The 11,229-nt window shown below is 36.1% G+C and overlaps 1 protein-coding gene across 1 annotated transcript; it reads left to right on the forward strand.

Moving 5' to 3' along the window:
• Positions 1-1,916: 1,916 nt before the first annotated feature.
• On the forward strand, positions 1,917-8,126 carry LOC132610659 (F-box/kelch-repeat protein OR23). Its single transcript, XM_060324979.1, has 2 exons — positions 1,917-3,122; positions 7,660-8,126. The coding sequence occupies exons 1-2, from the start codon at positions 2,164-2,166 to the stop codon at positions 7,961-7,963; spliced, it is 1,263 nt and encodes a 420-aa protein (XP_060180962.1). The 5' UTR covers positions 1,917-2,163; the 3' UTR covers positions 7,964-8,126.
• The last annotated feature ends 3,103 nt before the right edge of the window (positions 8,127-11,229 follow it).

Consider the following 11,229-nt stretch of genomic DNA (forward strand, 5'->3'; position numbering starts at 1 on the left):
TCAAGAGAAAAAAAACGAAAAAGCAAATTTCAACCTCCTTCTACTCCTGCTGCTGCTGCTTGGATTAGGAGGCATGGGTGCGTGTTGTTTGAATTGGTTGGAAATATCTGGACGAGATTATATACAAAATTTGAGGAAGATTAGAAGTGATTTGAACTTGTTTCAAGTAAAATATCAGACCTAGAAAATGCCTTTCCAACATGTATTACATTTTATATTGTGTCTATTTATCATTGTATATCACACACAAACTTTGATGGACACCGCTGTGACATGTGTATATCTTGTATATCACACGTATAAAATTTTAATGGAGATACATGATATACAGAAGATAAACAGATATACGCTGTGATATATACTCATATATGGGGATATACACGGGATGCAATGAGGATATACAAATGGAGTCATTTTTCCAACCTCACGTTTCAATCTAAAATTCAGTTCAAATTAATTCATCTCAAATCCACCTCCGAAATTGATATTCAAGCTCCAAGACGTTCCCAACAAAATCCAGTATCATCGGAGGGAGTATTTGCTTTCCTTTTTAAGTGGATACAATTTCCCTTGGCCACTGGTGTTACTCGAGGTTTAGTTGCCAAGACAATAGAGAAAGGAAATCTAGTTTTACTGAAAATTTTGATAGGGTATGAGTCTACTTTTTCCAACGAATGAATTAGTCTAGATATTCTCTCAGATAAATAACAATATGCACTTTTTTTGGTTGTTTTGGTTCATGAAGTAATGGAAAGGAAGTCGGCAATACCATACAACAAAAGAGGTCATTGTTACAGTTTAATTTTACATGCATTATAGTGTGAATATTATTTATGCAGTGAATAATAATACACAGATCATTGTTATGCGATTAGTAATAATGCGTGGATTGTTATAATTAAGATTGGAAAACAATTCCAAATAGAACTAAAAAGATACTATGCTAAGTGTAAAATTCACACTGTCAACCACAATCACTTACTGAGATTTTGAGGAATCAGAATATATGTTTTGCTTTAAATGTGTTTTGTATATATTTATTTTACTCCCTCATTTTCAATTTGTTTATCTTACTTTTCTCTTTAGTCCCTTTTGAAAAAAATGTCTCTTTTCCTTTTTGACAATTCTTTAGTTCCAACCTTCCACATACCATCTTTAAGAACACAAGATTAAAACGTACTTTGGGATATTTACATATCTTTAACTTAAAGCCACTTGATTTAAAAGTCTTTTTATTCCCTCCGTCCCAAAATAAGTGTCGCCTTAACAAAAGAAATTTATTCCAAAATAAGTGTCACCTAATTAAGAATTCAATATAAATTGCCAGGTGTTTCCAATTATGCCCTTAGCATTAAATAATTAGTCCTCTTTAATATTGCTCAATTCTCCAAAAGCATCTAATAAATAGGGGTGTTTTAGTAAAATTCACATTAAATTTATTGATTTCTTGATGAACCTGATTTGTTAAAGTGACACTTATTTTGAAGTAGTATTTTGTTAAATCCATGCCAAATCAAAACTAGACAAATAAATTGAAGGGGAGAGAGTATTGTTTTTATTTTTTATTTTTCTCAAAGTCAAAAGTTTTCTTGTTGTATCATTCGTGTGTATTTTTGTATTCCGCCGTTTCAAATATGTTTATTTGGTTTTGAAATGACACGGAGTTTAAGAAAATAAAAAATTATTTTTGAATCTTGTGATCTTAAGATAGGTAGGATGTCATAAAATGTCTTTTAATTTTGTGATCTTAAACATGCCACGAAAAAAGTTGAAATTAAAGAGTTGCCATAAAATGAAAAATATATTCCTTTCAAACGGACTAAAAAGAAAGTTAAAAGGAACAAATTGAAACGAAGAAATATTTTATTTTATTTTTTTCTCAAAGTCAAAAGTTTGTGTGTATATTTTTCTTATTTTTTTTCCTCAAGTCAAAAAGTTCATAGAAGAAGAAGCAAACTCCACAACTAGCGACTATCCCTGTTACTTCAATTGTCCCCAAATCCCCACAACCGCCATACATGACATAGCACAAAAAACTGTGTGTTTTGGACAGGATTCTCATCCTGTCTATGTTTATATATATATATATCTGTACATAAAAAAAAAAAAAAGAAAAAGAAAAAGAAAAACCAAAATTGTTACATAGTTCATTCAGATTAAGTGATGGCAAATCAAGAATTGCAACTACAAACCCTAAACCCAACAATAATCCCTGGTTTGCCAAATGATTTAGCATCACTAATACTAATTTTCATTCCTTATTCTCATCATTCACGTCTTAAAATCATTTGTAAATCATGGAACTATTTTTTCTCATCAAAATCCATCATTTCTCTAAGAAAAAAACTCTTCACATCGCCTTTAATTTGTGTTTTCCCACAAGACCCTTTAATTTCTTCACCTTATCTGTTTGACCCCATAAATCTTGCTTGGTGTTCACTTCCACCTATGCCTTGTAACCCTTCTGTGTATGGTCTTTGTAATTTTACTTCAATTTGTGTTGGTTCTTACTTGTATGTGTTAGGTGGTTCACTATTTGATTCAAGGTCTTACCCTCTTGATTATCCATGTCCTTCATCATCTGTGTTTAGGTTTGATTTTGTGAGTTTTTCCTGGGAAGCTTTATCACCTATGATCAACCCGAGGGGTAGTTTCGCGTGTGCTGCGACGCGTAGTATGGATAGGATTGTAGTGGCGGGTGGTGGGTCGCGACATACGATGTTTGGGGCAGCGGGTAGTAGGATGAGTTCAGTGGAAATGTATGATATTGGGAAAGATGAGTGGGTCCCGTTGGACGGGTTGCCTAGGTTTAGAGCGGGGTGTGTTGGGTTTTTCGTTGGGAATGGGGAGGAGAGGGAGAAGGAGAAGGAGAGGGATGAGTTTTGGGTGATGGGTGGGTATGGTGAGTCGAGGACAGTGTCGCGTGTGTTTCCTGTGGATCAGTATTATAGGGATGTTGTAGTGATGGAAATGAAGAATGGTGGTGGTGGTAAGTGGAGGGAGCTTGGGGATATGTGGGCAGAAGGGGAAAGGTGGAGGCTTGGAAAGATTGTCGTGGTTGAAGAAGATGAGTGTTCGGACGTTCCTGCAGTTTTCATGCTCGACCGAGGTGATATTTTCAGGTATAAATTTGAAGCATCTTGTTATGCATTTATAAGTGTGAGCTTTATGAAGCTGTTAGTTTCAGGGAATCTTTAATTAAGCTTTAAAAACGAATTGTTTAGTGGTATTGGAATGATATGCACCCGAAAAGAATGGAATTGACATAGAGGATTCATACAACTTACACCAACTAGTTTACGTTGAGGTTTGGTTGATTGACTGGAACTCGGTAAATTAAGGAACCACACATCTATGGTAGCTTATTGCACATTGCTATGACAAGTCTGATTCATTATGCATCCAAGAGTCGATTTTGGTGTAATATGTGACCTCAGTGTTGTGTATTTTGTTGTTCGGCTTGATTAACAGAGTTATGGCAGGGGAAAGGGGTGGGTAACCAAGTAGTGCAAGAGATTAAGCACTACGCGCCAATTTGATATGTTTGTTTGATGCCCTGATTTGTGATATATGTTTCCGGTTTTTTAATTGTTAAAAGTTTTTAAGTCAGTAAAGTGGCGTTTGGTTTAATATTTTTGGATAACGGTGGTGTCCAAGCGAGTTTGGCGCGCACCTCGACTTAACCGGTTACCCACTACTTCCTATGAGCGGAGATATCGGGTGATTCTCTCATTAATGTTTAGACAGATGGGTATACTCACTTTTCACTTTTTTTGTCGTTACTGGGATTTGACCCGGTTTTGCCGTCTACCAAATTATTTTCATCTTTGTCGATATGTATGCCATGATTGACTTTCTAGGCTCATTACACAATTCATGATGTAGCTCTGCACATTTTGACAGAATCTTCTTGCTGCTGATTTTCACTCTACAACTTATAACAATAAAAAAAAATTCTTCTCGTTTTGTTTGTTGCAAAACTGCTCTCAACCAAAAGCCAAGAAAGAAAAGCTTGTTAGTATTTTTGTCTCAAATAGTTAGTCCCCAAATGCCTTACGTTGACTCATTCAGATGACTGGTTGTAAATGCCTCCTGGAGACTTTTGTGATTCTGTAATCTTCTGTTTTGCAATATCTCCTGGCACTTGCTTCAATAAAATTTACTTACCTTACCAAAAAAAAATAAAAAAAATGCCACCAACAGGGTATCACTCGTGATCAACATTAATGACACAAGATCAAACCAAATCCATCGTACATTACTTCCCTAAATGATCTCTTACCTTTGTTGCAATTGTTGTTATGACTCTGTACTCTAATCTTTGGATCTCGTGCTCTTGTTATTGTTTCCCTCCTTTTTATCTGTCAGTTCTCCTTTCAGTTGGTTTGCTATATCCTCCAATCTTCTTTCAATATGCATCATCAGTTCCCTTGGCATTTCCTCTTCAGACCCCCAAGAACATAGAAAGAATGTTTTCGTACTCCTTTTTTTTCCGTCACATTTATGTGGACGTCATCTTGTCCAAAAAGTCTTTGATACAGTTGTATCTGGGCACATCTTTGATTAAATGCAGCAGTTAGTTTTCTTAAAAAAGGACTAATATATTCACCTTTATTTTGCACAGGTTACTACTATAGCACTGAAATTGAGTGGCAAATATGAATACACGGATGTAGTTCCAGTTACTTTGTATTTGATTTTTGTTTTTCGATTGTTTGCGGGAAGCAATTTTGCTAAGCTGAGGGTTATAATTCAATTTCAAATTGCTTTACCTGCAAGGGTGGCTGAATTGGTTCAGCGAGTGGTTTCCCACATGGGAGACCTGGGATCAATTCCCCTCACCAATAACCTTCTCAGTCTGACATCGTTACATGGGGCTTGCCTAGTGCGGTTTACATCTCTTGTGTGGTTTGCGGGCTATTGCACTAGGAGTGGGGTTTACCCAGAGCTCACCCATAGGGTAGTGGTCGCGAGTTCCCTAGTTTACCAAAAAAAAAAAATCAAAAAAAAAATCAGCCTCTAATCTGCCCAATGATATAAAGCTCGGTATAAACTGCACATAAAAGTACCCCAAAAAAAAAAAAAAACTGCTCATGTACGAGTGGTGTTAGCCTCTAGAAAAGGAGCTCATCTCTTTTCAGCTTCTAATCAACATTTGCTGCATAATCTTTTTTTTTTTTTTGTCCTTTTTGTGTTTGCAACATTTATTTGATTCCTCTATTGAACACCATATTAGTGAATGGGACTAAGTGTAGGGGCAAGTGAATTTGGTTTATGACTCATTGTCAGACGTGGGTTTGGAAAGTTTTTGATGGCAACAAATAAATCATTATTCGACATCATGTAGATTTTTCCTCGGGTATGAGCAAAAAAAGGATTGGTGGAAATTATACATCATTAATTTCTTTAATGAAACTGGTTCAGTTCACTTCTTTTACAAGGAATAAATATTTCTCGTCTATCTACCTGAACCACAGTTAACAAGTATATATGTGTGAGTGGGTGTGTATCGACCTGAAATGCAAGAATACTCACTTGTCCTGTTTTATTGCTTGTAATTTGGAAACTTCATTCCACTTTGTTGGTATATGAATAGTGGAATAGTGATGCAACAAAATGTTGAATTAACTGTTAGATAGGTATAGAACAGCACATTGTAAATATTATAACATGAACTTGAAGATGCCAAGCTCTCGTGTTTGAGTCATACTATTTATGCTGGAATGTGTCTACATTTCTTTTTTATTTTAAGGAGTATGAGTAAGCGGTTGATCTGAATGACAAGAGGGGTTGCTTAGATGGTAAGCACCCTCCACCTCCTACCCGAAGGTTGTGGGTTCGTGTCACCAAGGGAGCAAAAAGGGGAAGCTCCTGTGGGAGGGGTAAAAAAAAGTGGTTGATCTGAATGTAGCTTGTTTGTTCCGGGGTTGCTAAAATTAATGTATCTTGGGTGCACCACTGGCGTGCGTGGAAGATGGCGATAGATCCTGTAACGTAGGACGGTATAGCAAACCGAAAAAAAATAACTCGTCTTAGTTGAGTATATTTGTTTCCTTTTTAAATTTTATTTAGGCTAAGTATCTAGATTGCCCCTTAAACTTGGCACGTTTTGTAAGTTAGACACTCTAAGTTTACTAGTGACCAAATAGACACTTTTATTGTCAAGTCTCTCGTGAACACCTTGTGCCGACATGGCAAATTAAATGTGTTTCACTTAAATCTGTTCGCGCGAGGACCTAATTATGCGTTCCTTTTCCTTTATTTTAGAATTAGATTGATTTTCTTATGTGGGCCCCACTCTTCCCCCTTTGGCAACTCAATGCTAATCACCTCCATTTTTGGCCGGAAAACAAGTGCCGGAGCTTCCCAAAAATCTGTAGTTATTCATATCTCTATGGTTTTGCAAAGGGAAGTAAATTATTTGAAAATAATTAATCAATAACCATACTATACTTTTTATGGAGATAAAATCATCAGGGACCCATGCTAATCATCAATCAAGAGTACGCAGACATTTAGAAAGCCACTATTTTGTGTAATGTTGTACCTATAAGATTCTTAGCCATCTCTGAAACCAATTTGGTGACTCCTCTCCTTCCTCTTCTATTTTTCTTTAATCTTTCCTTCCTTTCCAAAATTAAAGCACCACCCGTATAGAGTTCCTGAGTATCTAAGATTGTGGTATTTAATGGAGGAGGCTAAAAGTGGTGGTGGAGAAGATGATGGGCGGTTGAGGATCTGTCTTGGTTGTGATTTTTGGAGTAAAGATGGAATGTAATCAAGGCAGGAGAGAAAAACGGGTAGAAAAGGTTTTTCTTATTTTGTTCTTGTTATTCTGTTGTTTTAAAAAATATAATTACCATGTGGCATTTTTTATAATTACACATGTCATTAGTTAATTTGACTATTTAATACTTCACCGGCGAGTGTTATTCACGCACACACTCTTGTAGATGTAAGTGTTCAGGAGACACTTTTGTCAAGTAAAAGTGTCTATTTGGTCCGGAGTTAACTTAGAGTATCAACTTACAAAATGTGCCAAGTTTAAGGAGCTATCTACATATTTAGCCTTTTATTTATTGTGTGAATGTGTTCGCAACTATCATGAAGTCTTCAGATTTAATGAGTAGCTTTTAGTAAGATTCTAAATTAGAAGCGTATCCACGTATTTTCGGTTATAGCTCATGATAAAACTTGAAACTTTGGGTTATTTGATGTTGAGATTCAGGATTTCTTTTCGAAAGATAACTTTATAGTTCTTGGTAATATGCATGCATCTGCTTCGTCCAATTTATATTGAACCCTAAATTAGCTTAACAAAATCTGTGGAGTTTGATTGCCCTGTGGCCACCAACTATACTCTATTAGTTATCCAATACTTGGAAATCTGGTCAAGTGTCAGTACAGATGATATTGTTACCTTTCTCCAAAAAAAATAAAAAAATAAAAATAATAATATAAAAAAAATAAAAATTGCCGAGGATCTATCGGAAACAGCCTCTCTACTTCCCAAAGTAGGGGTAAGGTCTGCGTACACTCTACCTTCCCTAGACCCCACTTTGTGGGATTTCACTGGCTATGTTGTTGTTGTTGTCAGTGTCCACATGAAGGTCTTGTGTTTCTTATCTTACATTTTCTCGTCCTTTGCTGCAACTGTAGGTATAAAATGGCTTCCAACAGTTGGATAAAGGAAACAAGTTTGCCAAGGAAAACATCTGATGAAGCATCATTTGGCTTTGTTGCATTGGATGGGGAGCTGCATGTGATGACTCATCTAAGTGGGTTTAAATTAAAGGAGTGCCAAAGATTAAGAAGGCAGAAAAGGTCAGCAAATATGCCAGCAACTATTCTTATACAAATATACCATCCTAGGAAGAAGTCATGGAGGTCTGTCACTACAAAGCCACCTTTTCATCACCCTTTGGATTTCAAAACTGCAGTTATGTGCACCATTCGTCTGTAGATTTATATTGTTCCGTTGGTGTGCCTATGAAGCAGTTATTTGGTTTAGTAGATTCTCCTACCTATTGTGAATGGTATTGTATAGCTTCCATTGACATGTTCTTATTGTCAGAATTAGTGCTGTAAATGCTTAACTGTAATAAATGTAACTCTTCTTATTTCTATTTCTTTCCTTTATCAATTGCTTCTACGAGACACTTCCATGTTTTGCTCTCCCTCTCTTTCACACTTGTGTACGCAATCACACAGAGACACGTATGTACATAGACACACGTGAATATGAAATTAGCTCCAACCATCCGGTCGGAAACCTTTTGTGCTTTGGCTTCATGTTGTGTTCTAGTCTATCATCCAACCGCAACACCACTCCCAAGGGTGGGTGTTGTGGGGGGGGGGGGGGGGGGGGGAAGGGAGGGTCCTTTTCTGTCATTGTTGCCTGGGTTGTTATGAGCGATAAGTTAAATGTGCACGGTACACCTTTCCACCTCTGGTAGCAGTTCTAGTTATACAGCAATGGTTCTTTGTCTGACCAGAGTTGCAATTCAGATTTAAAAAAAGGGGGTTGAATCCTGCTTTATGCGTGTGTGATGAGGAAATAGTAACGTCTTGGTACACTAGAACAAACAAATTTGCTCGTCGGGAATTAAATAGAATGATGCAGCCAGCCTGAAAGACAACTAAGACCACAGAGAGTGAGGGACAGGGAAATGTGCACCTTATGGTCACTTGTTGATCCTTCTGCCATATGTATTTAGCCATTTGAACTAATCCTTTTCGTCCAGTTTTCTTTCCTCGTCACAGTATGTGCTGCAATAAATGAAGCGTTTTTTGAGCTTATATCCATACTGCCTAGGTTGTGCCTGGTTAGAGAGAAATATGATGAATCTGGTAGCGAGTTATACTTTGCTTGTAAATTACTACTTCTCTCCCTGATTTTTTGTTTTTGTTTTTAGGGGGATCTGTACTTTGCTTGTCGTTTCTTCTTTGCTATTTATTTGACCGTCACTTTAGGAGCCATTGTTGACGTTCACAGAGGCATTGAGTTTATATATTTGAACTCTTTATACAAATGAGGTTATCTACATTACTAGTAGTATTTTGCTCTTGAAGTGAAGACACTCACTTGAATTGAATACGGTCACAAATTAAAAAGGAAAGCAAGATACATAAATTGAATGGATAGAGTATAGAATAGGAAACGTAGTACAAGTTTGAAGTCAACTTCGAAGCCTTTGTGTTAATGGCTGCGCTATTGAAGTAGGTTCCTGGAAACAGAAATTAGTGAGATACATGGCATGTATAAATTGTTGTAAAACTTCAGTGGCCTGCGGACTTCCTCATCCAGTCACGGTTTCTATTAAATTGTTGGCTGCGGAATTTAGTAGTTGAATTAATCCTGCTATTTTTCTTAATTGTCTAGTCTTTGTAGCATAAAAACACATGCATAAATACTAGTAAAATGTTGTCTTGTTCAACTTGCAAATATTTCAAACATCCCGATGATCCAAATAATAGTAGTCGTCAGCAATTTCAACTATTAATGTCTTAACAATTACTCTATTTCATTGTGTTAATATAGCAGTGCAGTTTTTCTCAAAGAACATGAGTAAAGAGAATGGTAATTAGAAATACATGTACCAAATAATAGTTGCTCCTTTTGGACTAAGTTTTACTCATTTAGTTTTTATTAAGTTGGCTTATATTTTGGAGTAAATAAGATCTCTTGTCCTCTTATAATTTGAATGGAAGAAAATGACCTTTTCAGATCTCTTATGTGTAAAAAATAAAGATCTCTTGTAAAATTGTCAAAAAAGTAAAAAAAAATTGTAATGGGCTAAAAATTTGTTGGAGGATCACAATTCATAATTCGAGATATGTGATGATAAGCGTTATTTGACTGTTGAAGTAAGATTTCGAATGATAAGTCCATGGTGTCAAATTGACACGCCTATCTTTATTCAATCGAATTTTGAACAATTAATTGGTACACGATTACTCTAAAATTTCGGAAAATAATTATGAAAAAAGTAATAAAAAATAGTTCATTGCTCTTAGTAACAAGATTAACAATTCATATCAATTCACTGGTAGCTGGTTACTCTAAAATTAGATAGTAATTACGTATATTGCCCGTCATTTGTATGGAAGAGTGTTCAAAATCATTTCTCTCCTTGGTAGGCCGTGACCCATTCAATTTCCAATTTATTTTTATTATATAAACCCTTCTCGTCAACAGTCAATAAAAAGGAAAACCATTTTCCAGGACAACAACTCTAAATCCTCCTACCTCATCCCAGTTTCAATGTTTCATGCATATAAATAGGCCCCTATTAAGCACTCGGTCATCAAACAAATGTAGTACGTGGCTTTTTGTATAATCATAAACATGAGATCTCTAGGTAGCAATATTATAATAGCAACCATAACAATAGTTGTTCTGTTAAGCACCATACCACAAGAAGTCACAGCCAGGATTCTAAAGGAAGAAAAAGGAGGAGAAGTTACTAGATGGAAAATAAACAGACATCTATTGTTACCATCCTTTTACAATCCTGTTCACACTCCTACTCCTAATCCTGGCACTGGAGGCAGAGCGTTCAGTGCCAGTACCGTCAAGCAAAAGAACTTTGCCGGTAGGGTAAAGAGGGTTGTTCTTCATCTTCCTTCCTATGGCAGAGCCTTCAGCCAAAAAGCCTCCAGTGTTTCTCTTTCTGTTGCCATGGCTACCTAAATATAAGCGCATTAAATGTGAGCTTATATCTTAACAGGTTTAGTACGCTAACTCATTAGACTTGAGTCTTGTACAGCAGAACAATCTTCTTTTATCTCTTTTATATCCTGATAATTGATCGACGACGAAATCAGCAACAAGCCAACAACGTACACAATGTGATCCCACGGAGATCTTACCCTACCTTTGAGGGATAGAGAGGTGGTTTTCGATACCTTCGACTCAAGAATAGACCCTCGGCTCAAGAATGTATCTATTTGATCTTTTTTTTGTATTTTGCATTTTGTTTCATCATTCTTTCATTTGTAACAATATTTTTATTACTCCCTCCGTCCCAATTTTCAAGTGCCTTAGTTTGACTTGGCACGGAATATAATTAAGAAATAAAGAGAAACTTTCCAATCTTGTAGTCCTAAATTAAATATGAGTATAATGTACTAAAATGTCCTTGAATCTTGTGATTATAAACTTGTCATATAAGATGTTTGAATTGTCAACTTACTAAATATAGAAAGAAACACTCTTTTAAGACAAAC

Source organism: Lycium barbarum, chromosome 9 (genome assembly GCF_019175385.1).
Source record: "Lycium barbarum isolate Lr01 chromosome 9, ASM1917538v2, whole genome shotgun sequence".
Taxonomy (NCBI): Eukaryota; Viridiplantae; Streptophyta; class Magnoliopsida; order Solanales; family Solanaceae; genus Lycium; species Lycium barbarum.

Coding starts and splice junctions, on each gene's coding strand:
- LOC132610659 (XM_060324979.1), top strand. CDS start 2,164: ATGGCAAATCAAGAATTGCAACTACAAACCCTAAACCCAACAATAATC. Junction 3,123..7,659: donor GACCGAGGTGATATTTTCAG/GTATAAATTTGA, acceptor CTGCAACTGTAG/GTATAAAATGGCTTCCAACA.